The sequence below is a fragment of the Canis lupus genome, chromosome 22, assembly GCF_003254725.2.
Source record: "Canis lupus dingo isolate Sandy chromosome 22, ASM325472v2, whole genome shotgun sequence".
In the NCBI taxonomy this organism is placed as follows: Eukaryota; Metazoa; Chordata; class Mammalia; order Carnivora; family Canidae; genus Canis; species Canis lupus.
Genome location: NC_064264.1, coordinates 48,482,406 through 48,508,334, shown reverse-complemented (window position 1 = coordinate 48,508,334; position 25,929 = coordinate 48,482,406). Strand labels below are relative to the sequence as shown.

General features: G+C 43.7%; 1 protein-coding gene across 7 annotated transcripts in view; it reads right to left on the bottom strand.

Annotated features, from left to right (window-relative positions):
- The window catches only part of FARP1 (FERM, ARH/RhoGEF and pleckstrin domain protein 1), a 288,775-nt gene that overhangs the window by 220,752 nt on the left and 42,094 nt on the right, over window positions 1-25,929 (bottom strand). For 5 of the 7 annotated variants that reach the window (XM_049099408.1, XM_049099412.1, XM_049099411.1 and 2 more), the window contains one exon: window positions 1,232-1,426. In XM_049099408.1, coding sequence (XP_048955365.1) covers window positions 1,232-1,402 — 171 coding nt within the window. In that variant the 5' untranslated portion in view covers window positions 1,403-1,426. Of the gene's footprint in view, window positions 1-1,231; window positions 1,427-9,391; window positions 9,543-9,756; window positions 9,988-10,504; window positions 10,616-25,929 lie in introns of those variants that run through there. The other 2 variants (XM_049099410.1, XM_049099409.1) reach the window with 2 other exon arrangements.

Below are 25,929 nucleotides of genomic sequence, written 5' to 3'. Positions count from 1 at the left end.
GAAACACAGGTATTCTGAGGTGTATCTTTCCCCGAGACACTTAATGGTAATTCACACTCTCGGAACAATATTAAGATGAATATGATTTAGTGAATCATATTGCGTAAGTGATTAAATGATGGGTTACAGACGTTTATGTCGGCTATTAAATCCCAGTCCCTCTAGCCAACAGGAATAATAGACGGATCGTCAACACTTTAAAAACAGGTTGTGTTCCCAAAGTTGTTTTTAAGTGGCTGTTTAGAATTTAGGAGTTTTTTCTTCTCCATTGACAATGTCAGATGCAGTATATAGTCCCTGAGACAGAACACAGAAAACTAAATCCAAAGTGTGCTGTGAGGTCTATGGACCCCAATCCATGTAAGGGGTACAGATTCCGGATGAAAAGTACAGTCCAAGTTCTAGAGAGCCAGAAATGCTCATCTCACCCTCCCAGCCTTGGGCCCAAGAAATTCGCATCTGCTTGTAATTGGTGCTGGATCCCTTAACTCCAGCAGGAGGAGACTGCAGAGGAGGAGGCAGGGGCTTGGAGGAAAAATAGCAGAACCATAAAGGTAAGCGGGTGAGAGTCAGGGTACAGGGCTCCCACGGATGAAAGAGGCCAAGGCTCCAGCTTCCTCCTTCTCTGGCTGGCTCCCAGACACCCCAATTCCTCCCCTAGCTGCTGGGATGGTGGACCTCTGCAATTCAAGGGCTGCCACGCTGTGGGCCTAGATCAGGGTTTTTCTACACTCCCTCAAACACAGACATCCACTTCCTCTTGACATAAAAACACGCATGCAGGTCTCTGATGGTTTTCTCAGGATTTTTCTAGCCCGTACCTTAGAGAAGTGGGGCATGCATATATATACACACACACACACACCCCAATGTGGGAGGAATACCTGTAGTGAGCTAATCAGAGCTGCATCCACAAGACCCCAATTCCATCCAGTTCAAATATATACATAGGATACATGCCTCTACAGACACATACATACTTGTATAGGAAAGTCTGTATAATTCAAGTGCTCTGCCCCCTGAGACCACTAGCAAGGCAGTGCATGCATGAACCTAAAAACTGGGACAGCTCAGAACCAGAACAGGTCAGAGCAGTGTGGTGGGGGTGGAGAGGGAGAGCGGACCCCCTTCCTGCCATCTCCCCCTGGGCACTGACCACTGGGGAGGAGATGAACCTCCCCGTGCTGAAGGCTACCCACACACTTGAGTTCACAGATATACCCCAACTTACTGGAACTTCAAATGCCTCCTGGGTGTCATCCAGCATCTGGATTTTGATGGACATGAGTTTTCCGGAAGGTGTTGGGGGCAGCTTCTGTCCATGTTCTAAGGTGCTGACCCCTGAATTTTCCGGGGCCCCCAGTCGAGATCCCGGACTTGGCTTCTGCTCTATTTCTCCCATGGTGAAAGCAGACTACACAATTATCTGCAGAAAGCAATGAGAAAGAAAGATGCATTAGAAGAGGAGACTCGGGGCACCTGGGTGGCTCAGTCAGTTGAGCATCTGCCTTCCGCTCAGGTCATGATCTCAGGGTCCTGGGATCAGGCTCCTCATTGGGCTCCCTCCTCAGCGGGGAGTCTGCTTCTCCCTCTGCCCCTCCCCCTGCTTGTGCTTTCTCTCTAAATTAAAAAAAAAAAAAGGAGGAGACTCATTTCAAGCACCTAAGGGACATCCATGGTCCCCAACAAGCCTTCCTTGAATCCAAGGATCCGCAGCTTGGTGGGCTCTTGGTCCCCTACACAGGACTCATGTGTGGGGAGGCTTCAGTGCATTCATGAAAAATAAGGTCACCTTCAACCACCAACCAACATATGCAAATAGCTGTGCATATTTTAGCATATTTTCTTTCCTAGTTTTTTTTTTTTTCTTTCCTAGTTTTATAGTCCTCTCTTATTCATACTCTGAATTCAGCTGTGTTCAACCTATTACTCAGTAAGCTAGGCACAACTTCTTGAACCTGGATGGAAGAAGACAGACAATGCCTAAGCCATACCATTAGCATCCATTAATTATCTCCTATGGACACACTAACCTACTAGGTAACACGGGTATTATAAAGATGAATAGATAAAGCACGTATGGTTACTCACAGGGTAACAATAAAGACATAAGAAAAGCAGAATTTTAGAAAAGCCCATCTGAAGAGGATCTACCCTACAGGCTGGAGAAAGATGGATGGCGGGAGCTGTGGGGACTGCGGGAGGTTGGGGGGGGGTTGTCTAGTGACAAAGCTACCGTGACAGTCTGTGCCTGAGGGGAAAAAGTGGACAGTGGTGATTGAAAGGAAAATGTGAGGCCATAAAACCCACTTTTATGGAAAAATTTACCCATTGTTGTTAACAGTAAGCGACCCAGAGGAGGATATAAAAGTATAGCAATGACTAGAAAGTTTTATATCAGGGCAGACAGGAGAACATGGGTGGGAAGATGGGAGTTTGGGGACTTTCAGGGTTTTGCAGGGGAAGCTGCAGCTGGATTTGGGTGGAGGGTTCAGAGTCCATCTCGCTGTACAAGCAAAAGCCACAATGAAAGCAAATGGCAGGGTGGTGGGGGGGGGGGGAGAGGCAAGAAAGCAAAGAGAACCACTGTGCCTAGTCAAGAGGGTGGTCATGGGCTGAATATTGTTTCCCCACAAAAAAAATTTTTAAAGATTTTGGTTGAGAGAGAAAGAAGAGAGTATGAGTTGGGGGAGAGCCAGAGGGCAAGGGAGACTCCCCACTGAGCAGGGAGCCCCGATGTGGGGCTCGATACCAGGATCCTGGGATCATGATCTGAGCCAAAGGCAGAAGCTTAACCAACTGAGCCACCCAGGCATCCCTTCACCACCACCCCAAATTCTTATATTGAAGTCCCCACCCCTAGTATCTCAGAGTGTGACTTTATCTGGAGAAAGGGTCTTAAGAGAAAGATTACATTAAAATAAGGCTATTAAGATGAGCTGTAATCCAGTCCAACTGATGTCCTTATAAGAAGGGGAAAGCTGGACACACAGAAACCAGGTATGCTGGAACAGAGGAACAGCCACGTGAGGACACAGGGAGAAGGTGACCGTCTGGCATCCCAGGAGAGAGCCCTCAGGAGAAACCAAGCCTGCGGACACCGCAGTCTGAACCTCCAGCCTCCAGAACTGTAAGGAAACACTTCTGTTGTCTCATCCCTGTCCCCAACCTGTGGTGCTTTGTTATGGCGGCCCTGCAAGAAGAGTCCATGCAGAAGATGGGAAAGAGGCACAGAAAGAACCTGGAGACTGAGAAAGTTAGACAAAGGGCACCAGAGGGGTCGCCTGTGGCATGAGGAACAGAGCTAAGCAAGGTGTCTTACGTATTTGAAATCACCCTTCAGAAGCTTTGTTCAGAAAAAATAATGCAGTTTGCAAATCTCATTTGGTAGATTCTTCTCACCTAACTCCTGGCTTGTCTTTCTCCTGAAAAGCTGGGCTGCCGGAGGTCTCCAACAAAATTCCATCTGGAAGCCCCTCCCCGCTTCCTCTCAGCACTCTCGCTGTGAGGCCAAAGGCTGGCCCTGAGGTCAGCAGAGGGGAGCCTCAATCTGGCCCTTGACTCCAACCACCCTAGCCTAAAAAGATGCACCCTTGGGGTGGATGGAGAAAGGGTCTGACGACCGCCTAGAAACACCACTTACTACATATTTCTCCACAAACTCTTCCACCAAAGCCCATGAGAGAAAATTATTCGTTTCTATACAGTCTTTCAAGGTTGGGTTCTGTAGCAAGGCAACGCTAAAGGACCAGCCTTTCTGAAAACTGCACCTCCTTTTTTTTGAATGCCCACCTGGGACTTCACAGATCTGTTATGAAAGGAGCTTTCTAATTTCTGCCCCAAATAAGCATTCTCTAAGAATCTAGTTCTAATCTGTCCGCTGTGTGATTTCTGCTTTGCTTAACTCACTGTTCATCTCGAGAGGTGCGACTGGGACCAGGCTCATCTACAGTACCGAGCACGGGGCCGTGCAGCAAGTGCCAACAGGTCATCTGCTTGTTGAGTGAATCAGATGTGGGTATACACATCTGATTAGTTATGAAATCAGTTTAAAACTACCTTCGCCAACTAAGCAAAGTTATTTCCCTGTCAGTTTTCTGCTTGATGTCTCATGGTTAAAAATAAACGCAACCTCCAGAGAAAACGGACATGGGCTCAGTGTGCCAGCCCCAGCCAACTCTGTACTTTTTCCTCATTTAATCTTGATCCCTCCCTGCCTCTCAAAGCATCCCCTGCTGCCTTCCTCCTCCTCCTCCCTGCCCTCCATCAGGATGGACAGGCCCGGCCCCCTGGCCTCCTCTGCTGAGTCAGGGAGATGTGGCTCAGATGCCCACAAGGTGGGGATGGCAGGGAGGAAGGGGCCTGGTCCCCCACATCACTCCCACCTCAAAGGTACTAGAGACCCTCCCTACAAAAGCACTTTCACCTTGTCCTGCCTGAGCAAAGGGCAAGGCCCCTCATCTCCTAAACTGAACCCGCTCTCTTCCTCAGGCCCAAGATCTCCAGATGACGATGTACTGTCAATTTTAGCACCTTGGCATTTAGAAATTAAAGTGAGTTAGTTATTAATAGATATTTAGTACCTTAAATTCCTTTCCCTCCAACTTCAAGTGATCTCATGCCTGTATTATTTCTACTTCTGGTTATGGACATTTCAACAATGTAGTCGCGTCCTTTGTTTTCCTAGCTGCATGCAGACTACTGCTGTACATGGAAACTACTGCTCAACTCAAATATAAATCTAGCTAAGATGTCTGAGTTGAGCATCCTAGGAATGTCACGGGAATATCCGAGGAACGCTGGCAAGTCAAAAATGGGTGACTAGGGTGATGCTGGGTATCAGAATCTGAGGGTCCAGGAACACAACACAGCCTCCTAGGCAAACAGGTCTGACAACCCTAAAAGCCTCCTGCTTATACAGATCAATCCAGGCTCCATTTGGACTTTGCCTCCATAACCACCTCTGACTTCCGAATTCCTTAAGGAATGATCAAAGTAAAGCAAATTAACACTTCTTTCCTTGTGGTACATTTTTACTGACACGACCATTCCAGACCTGAAAGTAAAAAGCTTCTCCTGAAACGACTTTATTCTTTGGCTGTATGAAACAGTAACTACAACAACAACAATTTTTTAACTGGCAGAGAAAAGACGAAAAAGTTAGAAGTGCCCTGTCATAGTATCCTGGCTTCAAGACTTCCTCTTGGGGGCTAACTGGGTGGCTTAGTCGGTTTAAGCATCTGCCTTCTGCTCAAGTCATGATCTCAGGGTCCCAGGATCGAGTCCTGCATTGGGCTCCCAGCTCAGCAGGGTCTACTTGCTCCTCCCCTCCCCGGACCCCTCCCTGCCCCTCCCTTCTGCTTGTGCTCTCTCTCAAATAAATGAAAAATTAAAGAAAAAAAGAAAAACAAGAGAAAGACTTCCTCCTAGAATGTACCCAAAAGCAACAAAACACACACACACACACACCTCCATCCCTGAAGAAACACATCTATACCTCTAAACCACAAACTAGGGGAAAGAATCACAATCAAGGGCAGATAGAGGAGAAGGAAAATGCTTGGAAAGGCTGCCCAAGCCTGTAGAGTCGTGCTCTCCAAACATGGAAGATACCCTGAGCAACAAAGCCAGCAGGAACTTTCTGGGAACAATGGGAATAGATGCAGAGGTTAGTACAAACAGCTTCCCTGGGTGCCCACTAAAGGTAGAGCTGATGGGGTAACAGCACAGGTAGGACACACCAGCAGGACAGTCCATCGCCAAGGCCAGGTGCAAAAGACAAGAAAGGGCACTGGGAACGCTAGCAGTCCAGCAAGCAGAGAAAAACAGAGGCTGAAAGGATTATACACACACACCCTCAGGTCACAACAGTTCCTATGAGCCTGGGATGCGGCCCTGTCTCCTGGCTCTCAGGATGCTCCTACAAATAACCAGTTCATAAAGCACTCACCAAACAACAAAGGGCCTTTACTAAAAAGCTGGAAGGAAAAAAAATATGAGGACAAAAGAATTAGAATTTCTCCAAACATATCATTCCAACTTAAACAATGAAATAATGGACTCCATAAACAAAAACATGAGAGGATTTATGAGAGGGAGGTTTGGGTGGCTCAGTCAGTTAAGCAATCTGCCTGAGGCTCAGATCATGATCCTGGGGTCCTGGGATCAAGCCCTGCACCAGGCTCCCCGATCAGCAGGGAGTCCGCTTCACCCTCTCCCTCTGCCCACCCCCACTCATTCTCTCAAATCTTTTTTTTTTTAATATTGTATTTATTCACTCATGAGAGACCCAGAGAGAGAAGCAGAGACATAGGCAGAGGAAGAAGTAGGCTCCCTGCGGAGAGTCTGTGCAGAACTCGATCCCAGGACCCGGGGATCACACCCCAAGCCAAAGACAAATGTTCAACCACTGAGCCACCCAGGCATCTCTCAAATAAATAAAATCTTAAAGAGGATTTATAAGAGTTCAGGAAAGCTGTGGGAAAAAAGGAGAAGAAAATAAAGCAGGAAGAAAGACCTCAAGAGAAAACCAGAGTATGAATAAAATCATCATTGCTATAAAATACATGTTCATTTGCCCCCAAATTCTTATGTTGAAACCAAATCCCCACTAATGGTATGTCGGGGGAATGAGGGGTATACTTTGGGACGGGATTATATGGTTGAGGGGGGCCCTCATGAGTGGGATTGGCATCTTTATGCAGAGACCCCAGAGTCCTAGCTCAGCCTCTCCACCACGTGAGGACCCGGGGTGGGGGGGAAGCCTGCAGTCTAGGAAGCAGGTGACTTTCTGTTGGACTTCCAGCCTCCAGAACCATGAGAAAGAAAGTCCTGTCATTTATAAGCCACCCAGTCCATGGTACTGTTACAGCAGCCCACAGAGAATAAGACAATCATAAAACGGAAGTGGCTAAAACGAAATACACACAGGTGAAAAGAGGAGGGTCTTGAGGGGAAAGATTGAGAAATAAGAGCAAAAAAATTTTAAACACAGTGAAAAGTGATAGCAATGGAAGACAAACAGGAGATGCAACTCATCCACAACCAGTGACCCTAAAGAAAAAAAAAAATAGAATGGGGGGTGGGAAGTTTAAAGGAAAACATTCCAGAAATAAAAGGATTCTCCATCGTAAATGAACATAGGTTCCAGAAACAACTCACACAGGATGATCAACACCAAGACACTTCCTGTATCAACCTTCAAAAATGAAGAAGGAAACAATCGGACGCCCAGGCACCAAGTTCAAAGTACAAGGGGGCAGAAGTCCAGACTCACCCACAGCAATGTTTAATGCTCAAATTGTCGAAACCATCCTCAAAGAAATAAAAGAGGAATCAAAACTTGGAATCCAAATTTTCAGTCAAGTAGAAGAGTCAAACATTTTTCTTTCAAAGATTTTGAGAGAGAGCATGTGTATGCAGGGTGGTGGTCAGAGGGAAAATTAGGCTCCCCGATGAGCAGGGAGCCGGATGCGGGCCTCAATCCCAAGATCCCAGGATCATGACCTGAGCTGAAGGCAGATGCTCAACTGACGACTGAGCCACCCAGGCACCCCTAAGAGCCAAACATGTTAAATGTTCAAGAACTCAGACTATCGTTGCCCAAGCCTTTCCAAAAGAAACTCCTGGCAGGATAAACAAGGGGTGAATGGGGTAAAACACTGGAAAAGGATTACTGGTCAACTTTAAATCCATTTACACCATAAGAGGGAGGAAGACAATAATAGCAGAATATAGTTAACTCCAGACAACTAGAAATAATGTAACTGAAAAAAAAAAAAAAAAAGGGCAGAGGACCAGCTGAGATGTTAAGCAGCATGATAAATTAACTGTTAGCACAGGTTTTAAAACGGACAAAAGAATATTTAAATCTCCAAAGACATCCACATGGTTAATAAGCACAGGGAAGGATATCCAACATTGTTAGTCCTTCTGAAATGCAAATGACATCCCTAATGAGACAGGTTTTCACACCCACGGTGCCGGGCCAGTAACAAAGTGTGTTATTTAGAGTGTGAAACAGCTGGAATTCTCCTACATTGCTGGTGGGAACATAAAAAGGTGCTGATGCTTGGGAGAACATTTTGGGAGTTTCATTAAAATTTAATCATAAATTTTAGCAAATAACCCAGCATTTGGGTTCCCCTAACTGAAGCCTAGGCATCTCCCCAAGGGACACAAAAATACATGTCCACACAAAGGAAGAGGGAACAGGTGGAAAGGAGACAAATGTCCATCACCTGGTGGTATATCCAAAAAAAATTGTAAAAAGGACTACTATTCACCAACAAGAAAAATGAAATGCTGACACATGCTACAACACGGAAGAACCTCAAAAACACTTTGCTAAGTAAAAGAAGCCAGGTGCAAAAGACTACATAGCAAATGACCCTACTTGTAGGAAATATCCAGAAAAGGCAAATCTACAAAGATGGAAAGTAATTTCCTGGGGCTCAGGAGATGGGAGTGGGCAGCAAAGGGGTCATAGGGATGGAGATTTTTTTAGGGGTGCTGGAAATGTCCTGAAACTAAGTTGTGGCAGTAGTCACACAATTCTGTAAATGTACTAAAAACCCCTGAATTGTACACTTAAAACACATCAAAGTTAGGCTATATAAATTATACCTCAATCAATAGGCTAAAAAGTATGTATGCACAATTTGTCGCGATGAGCACCATGTGATTTAGAGAACTGAATCACTATATTGCACACCTGAAACTACTACCATGCTGTATGTTACCTGGAATTAAAATAGCTTTTGAGAGAGAGAGAGAGCACAGGTGCATGGGGTTGGGGGTGCTGCAAGACAGAGGGGGAGAGAGAATCCCAAGCAGGCCCTGAGCCTGACCCAGGGCTCAATCTCATGACTCTGAGATCATGGCTTAACCAATTACATCCAGATGCCCCTAAAATAACTTTTTTTTAAGTGCGTGCACCCACACAAATATCCTTATGAACACACAGAACCTTCCTGGAAGGACAAAGACGTGACTGGTAGGAGAGCTGGCCCCTGGTGAAGGATGGGACTGAGCAGGATATTACCCATTCAGAAATAGACAATTTAAAAAAAATTCATCATCTACTAGGAGGACATATCTTAACGACCTTGATCCCATTGAGAACACGAAACCATTAAAGGAACTGAAACTGCAGTATAGAAAGGTGATCAAGAGGAACATTTGCAAAGAATTTTTTTCCTTCCAGTTTTAAGTAGAAGTCACTTAAATCAACATTACACTAGGGTCAACTAGAATTTAAAACCTTAAAAAAAAAAAACAGGACTTCTGTAAATATACATTTAAAATAAATACACACACAGACACATGTACATAAATAAATGCCACTGAAAAATTCTGAGTGAAGAAAAACTCACAGAAGACTGTTACTCACAGAAGCCCAGGATGCAGATTTTAGGAAGCTACAGGACTGGGTTCTAGAGCCCCCAAAGCACTTCCGAGCGCCCCAGGCCGAGAGGGAAGGAGCACGTATTAGCCATGTTGTGAGGCCAAAAGGAGCTACACTCAGAAGAGCAAAGGGCGAAGGGTGTGTAACCCCAGCTCTGCAGGGTAACAAAGCCACCTTGTGCTCCTCCCCGGAGCGGAGCAGGCAGGCAGGGAGGGAGGGGCTGCCCCAGGAAGGCTGGCGGCCAGCAGAACTCAGGAGCACCCAGGCCAAGTTTGTCTTTTCACAGGGACTCAGATAAGGGGTTTTGAGAAAGTTCAAAACCAGCTATCTCTCCGGATAGATTTGCTTACTTCAAAAAAACGTCTGGGAGCAAAAGAAACAACTGCAGATCATCTGTGTTGTATCAACCAGAGACTTCAAACAGGCAAGAGACTGCTGGGCCCGTTTGATCACTTGGGAGGAGACCAGGACATTAACTGTCTTGGAGCAGGGGTGCCCCGATTCTCCAGCACAGGCAGGGAGAGGACGAAACCCCCATCAACTTTCATAAACACTATCTTCATGGTCTTTTCTCTCCAACCCTAGTTAAAAAAAAAAAAAAAAAAAAGTACTAAGTGAATTAAACAGGCTAGCTTAAGTACCCCTAACAAATCTCCAGAAAGTACTTCAAGAAAAACTCAAGAGTGGAAGTTTCCTCAGGTTCATAGACATGATTTCAAAAGTCTGGTTTTAACTGGATCCCTTTTCTACTCAAAAACCTAATCTGACCGATATAGCAAGTTAAATGTGAAAATTCCTAGCCAGGCATTCCACGGCCTACCCTGATGTCTCTACTTCTGAATAAACAGTCTCCTAACCCAGCTGGCCACTGCTGTTCTATTTCTTCCTTCTCAAATAGTGCCTTTCTTCCCTGATTCCGATGTCACCTCCTCCAGAAAGCCTTCCCTGATCTACTTTTTCAAGGAAAAAAAAAAAGCCTCACTTTATTGTCTCTGAGGTTTTGCTTATTTTCGGCTTGTAACCTCACTTGTTTTCCAGGCCTTTCTCCCCTTTTCCCACCTTGCCAACTAGATGACAAGTCCAGAGGGGCTGCGTTACCTGGAAGAGTGACAGGCTCCTCCTGTCTCAGAGCAAGAGACGGCCCTGGCTGGGGGACTGTGAGAACTTCAGGCAGCGTGCACACACAGATGCACATCTCTCTTCTAGATGACCCCTCTCTTCCCTGGAAAAGGCACACAAAGCCGGCCGGCTCATGCAGGTGGTTTTTAAACCCTGGTTGTAAATGAGCAGCAACAACATCACCTGGGAGCTTGGAAGAAATGCAAATGCTGTCCCAGCACAGGTCCCCTGAACCAGAAAGGCTCAGGGTGCCCTCCGGGAGGTTCTAGAGGTTCTGATGCAGGCTCTGGCCTGAGAACCCCTGCTCTACTTCCCAGCCTCCCCGCGAGGATCAGCTAAAATAAGTAAATCCACCTGACAACAGACTGGGCGGTAACTTCACCAAGAAAACATCTGTGGACCATGTTTTGCCACGTGCACCTGACACAGTGAGAGCCTGATTTTTTTTCAAAAGCTCTTGACAAGAAATGGTGGCATTTCTTCTCCAGTCCCATTTTCACATATAGCCCAACCTTGTTCTAAAAATGATTGAATACAATACTTTCATCTGCACGTTCACGGATTTGGTAGAAGCTTCCCTGCACTGAACAGATAGGCAAAGGCAAGAAGCACGTAGAATGGAAGTGGAGGTAAAAGGTGTTGGGAAGAGGGCTTTTTTTAGCCCAGTGGGGTGGGGGGGGGGTGGACAGTCTCCCATTAGTCCCATGTCAGTGATGTCAATTTTTTTCTTTTTTTTTTTAAGATCTTATTTATTTATTCATGATAGACACGGGGGCGGGGGGTGGGTAGAGACCCAGGCAGAGGGAGAAGCAGGCTCCATGCAGGGAGCCTGACGCGGGACTGGATCCCGGGACTCCAGGATCGCGCCCTGGGCCAAAGACAGGCGCTAAACTGCTGAGCCACCCAGGGATCCCCATCTTTTTTTTTCTTTTTTAAAAATTATTTATTAATGAGAGACACACGGGGGGGGGGGGGGCGGGGGCAGAGACACAGGCAGAGAGAAGCAGGCTCCATCCAGGGAGCCCGACGTGGGACTGGATCCTGGGACTCCAGGATCATGCCCTAGGCCGAAGCAGCACCAAACCGCTGAGCCACCGGCTGCCCTCAGTGATGTCAATTTCTTGATGACTCTGAGGGTACAAAATTAAACGTTAGCTCCTCTCCATTCTGCCTCTAACACAAAGGCCAGGGAAAATAAAATGTCAGGAGAGAGCTGGTCTTCTTGAAGACAAAAACAAAACAAAAAACCCCAGCCTGCGCCCTCCCTCGGTTCCCTTACACAAGGCTGCTGAGTGTCAACTCAGAGGCTGCACTTCGTGGGCTGCTGTCGAGCTCACTCTATTTAAAGCACATCATTTTCGGGGTGCCTGGGTGGCTCAGTCCATTAAGCATCTGCCTTCAGTCTCAGGAGACCCACATTGGGCTCCATGCTCAGCTGAGAGCCCATTTCTCCCTTTCCTTGTGCTCTCTCTCTGTGTCAAATAAATAAAATCTTTAAAAATAAATAAATAAAAATAAAGCACATCATTCTCATCCACTTACTAAAGAAAGTCCTCTTCCTTTATCTCCAGATGACACTTGTCAGCCTCTCCACAAATATTTGTGGAAAACACCTAACCCCTGCCTACCCCCCCCCGCCCCGCCGTGAGGGAGCAGTGGGTTGCTTACTGAGCATCTCCGAAAATAACAGACTGTTTAGACTACTATTCGGATGTCACAATAATTGGGATCGTGACCATTCACAGGCATTTAGAAGAACCTATTATGTTTCAGCAACTACCCTCAGCCTCATAGGGGACCCAAAACCAAAACATGGCACCATATGGTTTGTCTTTATGGTATGTGTTCTCTATCAGGCAGCAGACATCAGATGCTCAGAGGTAATTGTCCAAGGCAACATGTTTACTTCTAACAACAGGTATTATGTAAATTTTAGAAGCTACAAAAGAACTCAGGAACTGAGAAAATAGGTATTCATTCTTTCATTCAATAAAAGTGTCTGCCAGGGGCACCTGGGTGGCTCAGTCAGTGAAGCGTCCAACTCTTGGTCTCAGCTCCAATCTTGATTTCAGAGTTGTGAGTTCGGTACCCATGCTGGGCTCCACGCTGAGTGTGGAGACAACTTCAAAAATAAAAATAAAAAAAAGAGTGTCTGCCCTATGCCAGGAGCTATGCCAATAGTGGGTACAAACTAACAGAGGCAAGAAAGTAGTGAAAAGAAAATGAGATGAGTAGGTGAGAGGCAGATTTCAGTGGGCCTGAAATAGGCCAAAGTGTAGGAGGTTCATCTGTGGATCAGAATGAGGCACTGTGGTTTTTAGGATGGGGAAACCATGCAGTTTTAAGAAAATATCTGACAGTGAGGTGGTGGCTCAATCAGGACACCAGTCAGAAAACAGCTGTAACACCCCACATAAGAAAGGATGGTAGTGGGGTGCCTGGCCGGCTCAGTCAGTAGAGCCTGCATGGCTCTTGATCTCGGGGTCATGACTGGAGCCCCACGTTGGGTGCAGAGATTACTTTTTTTAAAAATCTTTTGATAAAGAAGAAAGTCCATTCATGAGATCTGGTATGATCGGATAGTCATGGGTATGGAGTGAAAAGGGATCATTTGAGAAATGGAAGAAGAAGGCAGAGTGACCATTAGTAATTCAGACAGCAAATATATTACTCCATACTAATCTTTATTAAATAGACTTTATTTCTTAGAGTTTTGTATTTCTGAGAAAATACAGAGGGCTCCTCATTACCCTCTCTCTCCTCACACACAGTTCCTATTACAAACATCTGCATTAGGGTGAAAAATTTGTTACAACTGATGGAAAGGTGCTTTTTTTTTTTTTAAGATTTTATTTATTCATGAGAGACACCGAGTGAGAGGCAGGGACGTAGGCAGAGAGAGAGGCAGGCTCGCAGAAGGGAGCCTGATGTGGGACTCGATCCCACAACCCTGGGACCACAACCTGAGCTGAAGGCAGATGCTCAACCACTGAGCCACCCAGGCATCCCTGATGGACCAATTCTGACACATTATTATTAACTCGAGTCCGACTCCAGTGTACCTTGTGTGGGGTGTAACAAGTGCAAAATGTCATGCATCCACCACTATGATATCACACAGCATCACTTGTCTGCCCTAAAAATATCCTGTTCTTCACCCCACCCCCTTCTCCATCCTATCCCATGACAACCACTGATCTTCTTATCGTCTATCCTTTTACCTCTTCCAGAAAGTCCTGTGGGTAGAATCATACAGGATTCTTTCAGACTATCTTCTTTGACTAAGCAATATGCATTTGAGGTTCCTTCATGGGTTTTTTTTTTTTTTTTTCATGGCTGACAGCTCGTATCTATCAGAATAATATTGCATCGTCCGCAGGTACCACATCTTATTTATCCTTTCACCTAGTGAAGCACATCATGCTTGCTTCCAGTTCAAGGCTACTCTGAAATGCCTTTTAAGTTACAGAAATGGAGGGTATAGATGTCACCTCCGAAGGGTGCCAGCTCGGCTTGAGGTGAGAGATGAGACCAAGTCCTGCTGTTCTGTGAGCAGACACTTGGCTGCCAATTTCCAGCTCAGACAAGCCCACACCTCAGCAGGTAATGCCGCTTATCTCAGAGGTCCTACGAGATAACTCTCTTTACTTTGTGGGAAAATGACAGAACTTAACAAATAACCAAAAAGGGAGGAAGGAAGGAAGGAAGGAAGGAAGGAAGGAAGGAAGGAAGGAAGGAAGGGAGGGAGGGAGGGAGGGAGGGAGGGAGGAAGAAAGAAAGAAAGGAAGGAAGGAAGGAAGGAAGGAAGGAAGGAAGGAAGGAAGGAAGGAAGGAAGGAAGGAAGAAACGCAAAAGAAAGAAAGAAAGAAAGAAAGAAAGAAAGAAAGAAAGAAAGAAAAAAAAGAGAGAGATAGAGAAAAGAGTGCTAGGTATTTTCTTTAATAAACTACAAGGCATTAAGTTTGTTTTCAGATTAAGTTAGGATATCCTCAACAGCCTCATTATTAAATAAGGAAATTTTTAGTAAAAGACTTAACTGACATTCTATCGTCTTCTGCTAAGTTTCAGACACTCTGGAAATGATGCTTAAGAAATAAATGCCAAGGGCAGCCAGGTGGCTCAGCAGTTTAGTGCCGCCTTCAGCCCAGGGCCTGATCCTGAGGACCCGGGATCAAGTCCCGCGTCAGGCTCCCTGCTTGAAGCCTGCTTTTCCCTCTGCCTGTGTCTCTGCCTCTCTCTCTGTGTGTCTCTCATGAATAGAAAGAAAGAAAGAAAGAAAGAAAGAAAGAAAGAAAGAAAGAAGAAAGAAAGAAAGAAAGAAAGAAAGGAAGGAAGGAAGGAAGGAAGGAAGGAAGGAAGGAAGTAAGGAAGAAAGGAGGAAGAAAAGAAAAAGAAAAAGAAAAGAACAGAAAAAGAAAAAGAAAAAGAAAAGAAAAAGAAAAAGAAAGAAAAGAAAAGAAAAAGAAAAAGCAAAGTAAAAAGAAAAAGAAAAAGAAAAAGAAAAGAAAAAAGAAAAAAGAAATGCCAAGGGGCACCTGGGTGTCTCAGTGGTTGAGCATCTGCCTTTGGCCCAGTTTGTGATCCAGGGTCCTGGGATCGAGTCCCACAAGGGGCTCCCTGCATGGAGCCTACTTCTCCCTCTTCCTATGTCTCTGCCTCTCTCTGTGTCTCTCATGAGTAAATAAATAAAATCTTAAAAAAAGAAAGAAAGAAAGAAAGAAAGAAAGAAAGAAAGAAAGAAAGAAAGAAAGAAAGAAAGAAAGAAAGAAAGAAAAAGAAATAAATGCCAAGCTGTGTGCCTGAGTGGCTCAGTGGTTACATGTCTGCCTTTAGCTCAGGTCGTGTTCCCAGGGTCCTGGGATTGAGCCCTACGTCAGGCTCCCTGCTCAGCTCCCAGGTCAGGGAGTCTGCTTCTCCCTCTTGGTCTCTCTTTCTCAAATAAATAAATAAAATCTTAAAAAAAAAAAAAAAAAGCAAAGAAATGCCAAAATTTAAATGCATCCTGCATCTTGCGGAAGGAACATTCTCCTGACATCTATGCTAGAGTGAGTAACGGCATGTTTCGCACAACTTTAAGAAAAAAAGAAAGCATTTCCTAAAGCTTACCAAAGCCAATGAATCATAAATGACAAGGCTTCCCTTCAGGGTGGGAAAAGGAAAGCAATTTCTATTAAAGCCATTAAAGAATAGACTGTTAGATTTCTACTCTCACACAGTTTCAATATTATTCAAGAAGTAAACTAGGCAGTATTATCACAGACCAAATGACACAATAAAACTCAACAGAATTGCAAAGGGTATCACATCCTGAAACACTTCCCCTAGAATTAATCATTAATTAAAATAGTGAAATGTCAAGGTAAGAAAAGTAAGTAATAAAAAAGTGAAACTCCTTGTAAAAAACAGTAAGTTTAAATGTCAGCCTGGCTGATAAATAAGGTATTTAAATAATACTGTGCATTAAAAAAATAATAATTATGACTAATATTTTTTGCCTTGGACTGCAGAGGGAAAGAAAACAATCTAGATACTATCAGATTGTTCACCAATTCTAATCCTAATTTTTGACAGGCTTGAATGCATTCTAAAATTAACCTTTTCTAGATTTTAGGCTTCTCATTCAGAGACTGTAGGGGGAAAAACATATACAACTATTATTTTAATTTAGCCAACACTTCTATAGCACTTTCTAGGACAGATCATTGTTCTATGAGCTTTATAAACACTAACTTCTTTAATCCTCACAACTACCATTAGGTGGACACTATCATTGACCCCTTTTACAGATAAGAAAACTGGGACCAAGGGATTAAGTCAACTTTCCCACGGTCACCCAGTTAGTAAAGTGGCAGATGCAGAACCAGATGGCAGACAGGCTCATCTTCACCACCATCATCATTGGCCCTCCTGGGCAAGATAACCTCTAAAATTGTCACCCTCTCGAATACTCAGTGATCTCAGGACTCAGTATTTCAGATGCAATCAGCCTCCCCTGAACACCTTTTCTAGCACAGAAGTGCCAATCAAGCCACCACCAAGCTAATCACTAACACAGGCTACGAAGGATGCCAAAGGGGCAAACCCATTAAATCCTCAAAATGCTTACCGAATTATTACTAGACCTATAAAGAGTATGGCGTAATGTCTTTTTATGGTTCAAAGTTATGAATTGTTTAAATGCCTTAAAACCTCTCTCACTTCTCTGAGCAAGGATTTTTCACAAATGTCTGTTCAGGCAGTAGACAGCGCATTCACACAACACCCGTGGATTAGCCGAGTTCTTAGAACTGAAGATACTCTGAGCACAGGCCAAGGCACTGCCCTTAGAAGTGCTGCAAAACTGCATCGCTTCTGCCGGGCAAAGTCAAAGAAAGATAACCCGCAGAGAGCAAAGAGTCGGCTCCCACGGAATACACTGCTGGGTGAAAACAAACAGACATGAAAGCACACGTAGAACTTTCTGCAGCCACATGTCACGAGAGAGAAGTGGGTTTCTATTAACAGAAGTCACAACCCAGGGGACCTGGGTAGCTCAGTGGTTAAGCATCAGGGCGTCCTGGGATCGAGTCCCACATTGGGCTCCCTGCAGGGAACCCTCTTCTCCCTCTGCCAGTGTCTCTGCGTATCTCTGTGTCTCATGAATAAATACATAAAATCTTTAAAAAAAAAAAAAAAAAAAGCACTTCCTTGTGCTATGATGTCATTACTACACAACCACCATATAGACAGCTCCCTGCAGAAGAAAGGTTCCTGGGGAGAATCTGTGAAAAACTAGTGCGCCAAGAAGGGGAAAACAAGTCCTGGCAAGCTGGTAGCTGAATGGCAGGTGCTGGTCTGTCTGGCCCTCATTAGCTGGGTCTCCTTGTTCCCTACAGCCTGAAAGCAGGTACCAGCTCAGTTTCCCAGATGGGGAGCACCTGAGGCTCACTTAGTTCATAGAAGCCAGCATCCCGAAGGCACCAACATTCTATAATCCACTGGAACAAGCCATTAAAGAAATACAAACCCACCCAATAGAATAAATGAGAGCAGAAAGAACACTACCTGGACAGCAAGAAATGGCACATAAGGAACACATATTTTCCTCTAACTCCAGGTTTTCATAGAACGACTTTGCTGAAATGCAAAATTCACCTGTAACAGAAGCTCAATGGTATTATTATACATAATATATATCATATATTCTGAGATCATAAAATATAAAATCAGAAATAAAGAACAAAGTGAATCTTAACCAGTCATTTGCAAGCTTGACTACTCTGTGCCACAGTATGGCAACGGTGAAGACATTTTTCTTAAAGTCCCTAACAACAGTTTCAACATTGAAAATACAAGTAAATAGTATTCTACCAAAGTATCATTGAAAGGAAAATGGATTGTTCCCCACACCAATATAAGCAGGAAGAATGAACAGTCTTTATCTAAAGAATTCTGAAACCGAAAAGAGAATATAAAAACAAATTAAAAGTAAAAATTAAACAAAAAAAGTGTATTATCTGTTACAGAAAACATGAAAAGACCAAAAAAAAAAAAAAAAAGGAAAACTCAGAGGTGCCTGTCTCGTTCAGTAGGAGAAGCATGAGACTCTTGATCTCAGGGTCATGAGTTTGAGTCCCACACTGGGTGTACAGATTACTTAAATAAAAAGTTAAAAAAAAAAAAAAAAGAAGGAAAACTTGGAAAATAATTCTGGAATTTACATCTCCTCCAAGTCTATATATAAAAATAAGCCTGGGAAATTCTCCCAACATTTCACAGATAAATAACCTTTTTTGTTGTTTTTTTTTTGTGTGTGTGTGTGTTTTTAAAAGACTCCATTTATTTATTCATGAGAGAAAGGCAGAGACACAGGCAGAGGGAGAAGCAGGCTCTATGCAGGGAGCCCGACGTGGGACTCGATCCCGGGTCTCCAGGATCATGCCCTCGGCTGAAGGCAGATGCCCAACTGCTGAGCCACCCAAGCGTCCCTTTTTTGTTTTGTTGCAAACTCATTTTAGTTAACCCCAAGCAAAACAACATTTCAAAAGAAAAGTTATATTCAGGGCAGCCCCGGTGGCGCAGCGGTTTAGCACCACCTGCAGCCCAGGGCGTGATCCTGGAGACCCTGGATCGAGTCCCACGTCAGGCTCCCTGTATGATGCCTGCTTCTCCCTCTGCCTGTGTCTCTGCCTCTCTCTCTCTCTCTCTCTCTCTCTCTCTCTGTCTCTGTCTCTAAGAATAAATAAATAAAATCTTTAAAAAAAAAAAAAAAGAAAAGTTACATTCAAAAATTCTTAATAAAATCCTACAAAAAAAAATCCTACCTAAGTGACAAAAGCGCACGCAAGAGTATCTACTATGAGTAAGTTAAGACTTAAGCTAGGAATTCTGAGATAGACTAGACCATGGAAATAGACCATGTAATTCATTATAACCAGAAATGATAGTAGCATAGAATAACCATGAGATATCAAAAAAACACATTCAAAAACTGAACATGTTATTTTTTTGTCTAAAGATTTTATTTACTTATTTGAGAGAGAGAACATGAGCGAGGGTGGGGGAGGGCCAGAAGGAGAGAGGGGGGCAGACTCTCCACTGAGCAGGGAGCACAACATGGGGCTCAGTCCCAGGACCCCGGGATCATGACCTGAACCAAAGGCAGATGCTTAACCAACTGAGCCACTCAAGCACCCCAAAAACCAAACATACATTCTTAATATTTGTGTGTGTGTGTGTGTGTGTGTGTGTGTGTGTGTGTGTATATGTAGGCCCTGAAAAGTAACTGGTAGTAGGCACACCAAAACAGATTTTCTTTGGGGGGTAAGATTATAAATGATTTTTCTTTTCTTCTGAGAAGGTCCAAAGGTCAATATGAAATAGATACCCATCTACAGACAGTGTGGAGGGGCAGGCCCTCTCCAGGACAAATGGCAGGGAACTCTTTTTGGCCAACAAGGAAATGCAGACATACAAGCCTGTGAAGAATTTCCAGAAGAGCTGCCCAGTCATCCTTCAGAGCAGGTGACAGAGTCCCAGAAAGGATCTCATCCCTGCCAGGCATGAGAGCTGGGCAGTCAGGGTATAAAATCTATCTCAGGGCAGGGGACATGTGACTACCACCTGTAGAGCCTGCCATGAACACAGGATCCTGTGGTTGAGGAAAAGAACCACGGAGGTAAGCTCCACCTCCACTGTTCTAAGAAACCTAACATCAATTTAACGTCTTAAAGTTGTCACTATTTTGAAACAGAAAAGTAAGCTTAAATATCTGTAAGTCATTCCAATGGCCCCACATCTAAAATTCAGACATTTAGAACTTAGTGTTGGTGCACCTCAGCAAGAAGCAGGGAGCACAGAGATCCCTCCTCTCAAGCCTTTGACTCTCAGACCCAAATGTGTGTGATATGTGGCCAAGTACGTCAAATACAGTAAAGGATATTTAAATAAGTGAGAGTAAAGATGAAATGTTCAATGCAAGGTACTGCAACAAATGGGTGGCCATTTGGGAAAAAAAAATAAGTTGGACCCACACTTCCTACCAAAATAAATTTGAAATGGATAGACGATTTAAAGGCAAATAATTAAATTAAGGTAGAATTAATATACAGTGGTATATTAGTGGTATAACCAGCTTTACTGTCACCTGGCCCTTAAATTTGAATTAAATTTAAAACCTTTGATTCTCAGACATTCTCAGCTTCCAATGTCCACTTCCACCACACAGGAAGGCTACATATATTCTGTATATCATGCGCCTCATGTGGCGTCAAGCTGCCTCTGAGTGGCTATCTGACAACGGCCAACTGTATGGAGCTCCACTCCTGATCATCAGCAGGGATTTATCTATATGTGCCCCAGATAACAGAACTTCAACAGTGGTTGAAACAACAGTTTCAAAGCTAAAGGTCCTTGCATTCTCGTATTTATTATGACCATTATAAAAAATTTTACCATTCTGACATGAGCTATTTTATTTCTATTCAATTTTTAAACTGTAATTCATAATGATCTTAATCAATCCTGATAAGCAATTATGGCCAATTAGAAATCTTTTTCAAAGACTGATTTATTGGGGATCCCTGGGTGGCTCAGCGGTTTAGCACCTGCCTTCAGCCCAGGGCCTGATCCTGGAGACCCTGCGTGGTGGAGCCTGCTTCTCCCTCTGCCTGTGTCTCTGCCTCTCTCTCTCTGTATCTCATGAATTAAAAATAAAAAAAAAAAAAGACTTAAAAAAAAAAAAAAAGACTGATTTATTTATTTTAGAGAGAGCATAGGGGGAGGGGTAAGGGGACCGTGGAGCCTACTGCAGGACTGGATCTCATGACCTGAGGACCTGAGCCGAAACCGAGTTGGACGCTGAACCAACTGAGCCACCCAGGCGCCCTGGCTAACTAGCAATCTGAAGAAGACAAAGATAAATGGAGAGAAAAACCCCACTAGGGTTGAGAAGGAACCAACATGGTAGCTAAGACAGAATTCTTTAAATGAATATATAAATTTTCTGCAATACAAAAACCCACGGAGAATATTTATAGAGCATGACAGAGCAACATAAAATCCATCTAGAAAATAAGCAGGCAGTGAAACTAAAAGAATATATTAATTTTATGTAGTTCCATGATTAAAAATACACTGCTAAGGGCCAATCATCAAAATGGATAGTCATCAAGAAGAGGACTTGAGAAAGGAAGCTAGAAGCGAAGATGGCTTTATTAAGAACAAATCAGGCTGCAATCACCTCATTTCTGTTTTTGTCAGATTTTTACTTGGGGAGCTCAGGAGATCATTAGAGCCGTACAATAGCTGGAATTCAACGAGGTGTTCCAAAGAAGTATTCGTGACATGGTTGTGCATTAGGAGGAGTAAGGGCCGAGTGACAGTAAAGCTGGTTGCAACTGAACAATGTACCCAAAACGTTTTAAATAATTAAAGAACATCTCCCTAGACTATGAGTCCCAGAAAAAAGCCCAGTCCTTGTAACTTACCGGATATCTTTTGTTAGTTGCTTCAATGAAGGTTTTAATGGCATGCAAATCATATTTATGGATAATGAACCACTAACACAAAGAAATGCCAGGATATTTAATAGAAATGTACCAGCTAATATAACCTTGTATATTAATTCTACCTTAATAAAAAAAAAAGATAGGAATGCATCAAACATCCCAACATTACATGTCTTTGTAGTATGATATCTATGATACCACTGCTCTGACAGGTCTCTCTAAATAAAGAAGGCAGCTGGCTGCTTCTACTTGCGCACAGATTTTTCTTTGGGGGGGAATAAACATATGTAAGAACAGCTTGGTTTTCTAGTGACTCCACAACCATAATCAGCAGAAGATACAGTATGGCATCTTACTGTAAAAGACTGCTGGGCTCCGATCAATCAATCAATCGGTCCATCCATCCAACCATGCATCTATCCATCCATCCATACCTTGTTGCCTAGGTGAGGAACTGGAAACGCAAACACATCTCACTAACATCTATTTTGCTTCACAGAATATCCATTGAAGAATAAAGGGACAAAATGATTACCAACATGGGCAAAATTCTCTGACTTCCTCATGTTTCTGGTTGGTTTAAAACATCTGCCTATAATCAATGTTTTTCTCTTAAAATGCCAAAGGAATTTTTTGGGAGAATTTTTCCCTGGAAGTAGAATAGCAAGTAAAACTCAATGTTGTACACCTGGTGTTGATGGAAATGTGATATGACACTTCTAGAACCAATATGCATTGATACCATCAATAATGTGGACTCCCTAGAATGTGCCATTTTGGAGAATTTATCTTTGAGAAACCATCCCAATAAATAAAGAGGCATCAAACACCAAGGTGTTCTTTGTATTCTCATTTACATTCATGTCAGCTCAGGATACCCAAAGAACAGTTAATCAAATTACTTTACATCTGCTGCCTGGAATAGTGTACACTCAAAAACTATAAACATAAAGATTATGCAACATAAGAAAATCAACTTGATATACTGTTAAGGTAAAAAAAGAAAACCCACAAAAATAGGGGCACCTGGCTCAGGAGGACAAGACTCTTGATCTTGGGGTTGTAAGTTTAAGCCTCATGATGGGCAGAGTTTGCCTGCAGACATGCATGCATGCATGCATGAATGAATGAATGCAAAATTGCACTTGCACAGTGATTATGGACACCATAGATAGGGTCTCAATGTGACAGGTGAAGAATTTGATTTGTTGGAGCTGCAAGATTGTGTTTTTCTTCCTTTTAAGTCAGAGATTGGTTTTTACTGCTACATTGCAGGAGGGGAAAAAAAGAAATATTAAAAAGAAAAGAAAGGAGTACAGTCTCCTGTACTGCCTTCATAACTGAGATGAAATTCATCTTGGTATCTACGGAATATGAACTGGTTATATTCCTAATATTTACTCCCATTTGGATGAATATTTGGAACTCAAGTGTCCACTGTTACACAGTGGAAAAATTCTCCAGCCAGCCCTGGAAAGCCTGTTTTACTGCAATGAAGTTTACCAGTTGTATGAACAAGAGCTAACTACTATGTATATGGCTCCATTGCTATTGAAAAGTATATTCTGGGGACGCCTGGGTGGCTCAGTGGTTGTCTACCTTCAGCTCAGGAGTCCCGGGATCTAGTCTCACATCGGGCTCCCCCCAAGGAGCCTGCTTCTCCCTCTGCCTGTGTCTCTGTGTCTCTCATTAATAAATAAGTAAAATCCTTTAAAAAAAAAAAAAAAAAGAGAGAGAGAGAAAAGTATATTTTGTAGCCCAAGTCAAGGTCCCCCCGGTGCTCATTTCACCTGTTTCAGAGACTCCTAAGGTTGCTCTATTGGGGGTGGATGGTTGGGGTGGGGGGCAAGTAGTCAAGGAAGGGTCTATGCTGAGAACCCTGGCAGAGGATTCTGGGCTTCTGCAGGTCAAAGCTCTTGGGAGCCCTGTGAGAACACTGCAGGAACCCAGCTGTACAGCAGCATCAGAGGTTAACAGCCAGGGGCAGAACTGGGGGTTCCTATAATGCCTCCAGCAGTGCTGGGCAGGGAGCATCAGGTCGGGGCCATGCTGTGTGTGTCAAGTTTCCACTCTTAGGGAAGGGGGAACAGGAGGGCAATAGAAATCAGGAGCTGGTCTAGAGGAGGTGGCAGGAGGCCAGTGTTTGTACATTTAAAGCATTCAAATGGATACTCAGGAGTCAAGGACTACCCATGTTATGTTAAAGTTGGTCTTTAATGTGAAAAAAACAGAAAGCATATGCTATAAACTGAACTGTGAATCCCCGACCCTTCCCCCAATCAAAAAGGAATACGTTGAAGCTCTAACCCCAAATGTGACTGTCTTTGGAGATAGGGCATTAAGGAAACAATTATGGTTAAATGAGGGCACAGGGGCACCTGAGTGGCTCAGCCAGTTAAGCGTCTGCCTCCAGGTCAGGTCATGATCCCGGGGTCCTGGGATGGAGCCCAATGCGGGGCTCCTGCATTGGGCTCCCTGCTCAGTGAGAGTCTGCTTCTCCCTCTACCCTTCCCTCCTGCTTGTGACATCGCTCTCTGTGTCAAATAAATAAATAAAATCTTTTTTAAAATAAATAAATGAGGTCATAAAGGTGGGGTCCTAATCTGATAGAATTAGTGGCCTTTATAAGGAAGGGAAGAGAGGGGCACCTGGGTGGCTCAGTGGTTGAGTGTCGGCCTTTGGGTCAGGGAGTGATCCTGGGTTCTGGGATCAAGTCCCTCAGGCTCCCTACAGGGAGCCTGCTTCTCCCTCTGCCTATGTCTCTCATGAATACATAAATAAAATCTTAAAAAAGAACAGGAAGAGAGAAAATCTCCCCTCTCCACACACACTGCTACCAAGGAAAGAGCATGTGAGGACAATGAGGAGGAGGTCCTCTGCAAGCCAGGAAGAAAAGCCTCACCAGGAATCAAATTAACTGGCACCAAGATCTCGGACATTCCTGAACTGTGGGGAATACATTCGGTTGTTTTTTGGTTTTTTTTGTTTGGTTGGTTTTTAAGATTATTTATTTATTTATTCATGAGAGGCAGAGAGAAAGAGAGGCAGAGACACAGGCAGAGGGAGAAGCAGGCTCCATGCAGGGAGCCCGACATGGGACTCGATCCCAGGTCTCCAGGATCATGCCCTGGACCGAAGGCAGTGCTAAACCACTGAGCCACCTGGGCTGCCTCATTCGTGTTGTTTAAGCCACTCAAGTCTATACTATGCTGTTCTATTTATTCATGAGAGACAGAGAGATAGGCAGAGACAAGCAGTGGGAGTAGCAGGCTCCCTGCGGGGAACCTCATGTAGGACACGATCCCAGGACCCCGGGATCATGCCCTGAGCCAAAGCCAGGTGCTCGACCACTGAGCCACCCAGGCGTCTACGGTATGCTGTTCTGACACCCAGAGCTGGAACACTGTGGTTTACAGGGCTACTGGAAGTGTCATCAATTACCTGGCTGGGAAGGAAACAGACCCTGCAAATTTCCTATCAGCCAACCTTAATTTTGCTAGTAATAAGTTTGGGCAGGAGAAAACAGTACAAAATAAACATATGGAGTTAAAGACTTCAAGGTAGGATCTTCCTCGAACTTGGATTTATAGTGAAAGTATCCCTAAGAAAGAAGAGATGGAAATGTCTGAGAGAAAGGACATTTTCAACAAAAAAGAGAGAGAGAGAGAGAGAGAGAGAGAGAGAGAGAAAGGACATTTTCCTGAGTTTCATCAATCATTAAGATGGTCACAGAGGGGGCAGCCCGGGTGGCTCAATGGTTTAGCACCTGCCTTCAGCCCAGGGCCTGATCCTAGAGACCCAGGATCGAGTCCCACATCAAGCTCCCTGTATGAAGCCTGCTTCTCCCTCTGCCTGCGTCTCTGCCGTTCTCTCTCTCTGTGTCTCTCATGAATAAATAAGTAAAATAAAATAAAATAAAATAAAATAAAATAAAATAAAATAAAATAAAATAAAATAAAATAAAATAGATGGTCACAGAGGGACGACAAGGGAAGAGCATCCATTTTAAAAGTTTTGCATAGTAACTGTCCATATACCAATGCAAAATATCCTCACAGGAAGGAGACTGTTGTGAAATAGTTTTAAAAGAAAATAACACAAGAGGGGTGCCTGGCTGGCTCAGTTGACCCAGTGTGCAACTCCTGACCTCAGGGTTGCAAGTTGGAGCCCCGCATTGGGCATGGAGCCTATTAAATAAAATAAAATAAAATAAAATAAAATAAAATAAAATAAAATAATAAAATAAAATTAAATAAAATATAAAATAAAACAAAAATAAAATTAAATAAATAAAATTAAATAAATAAATAATAAAATAATACTTTTTTTGTTTTTTTGTTGTTGTTGTTTTAATTTTTTTAAATAATACATTTTTAAAGAAAATAACAAAAGAGTGGAGATCGCTTCAGTTGCCCC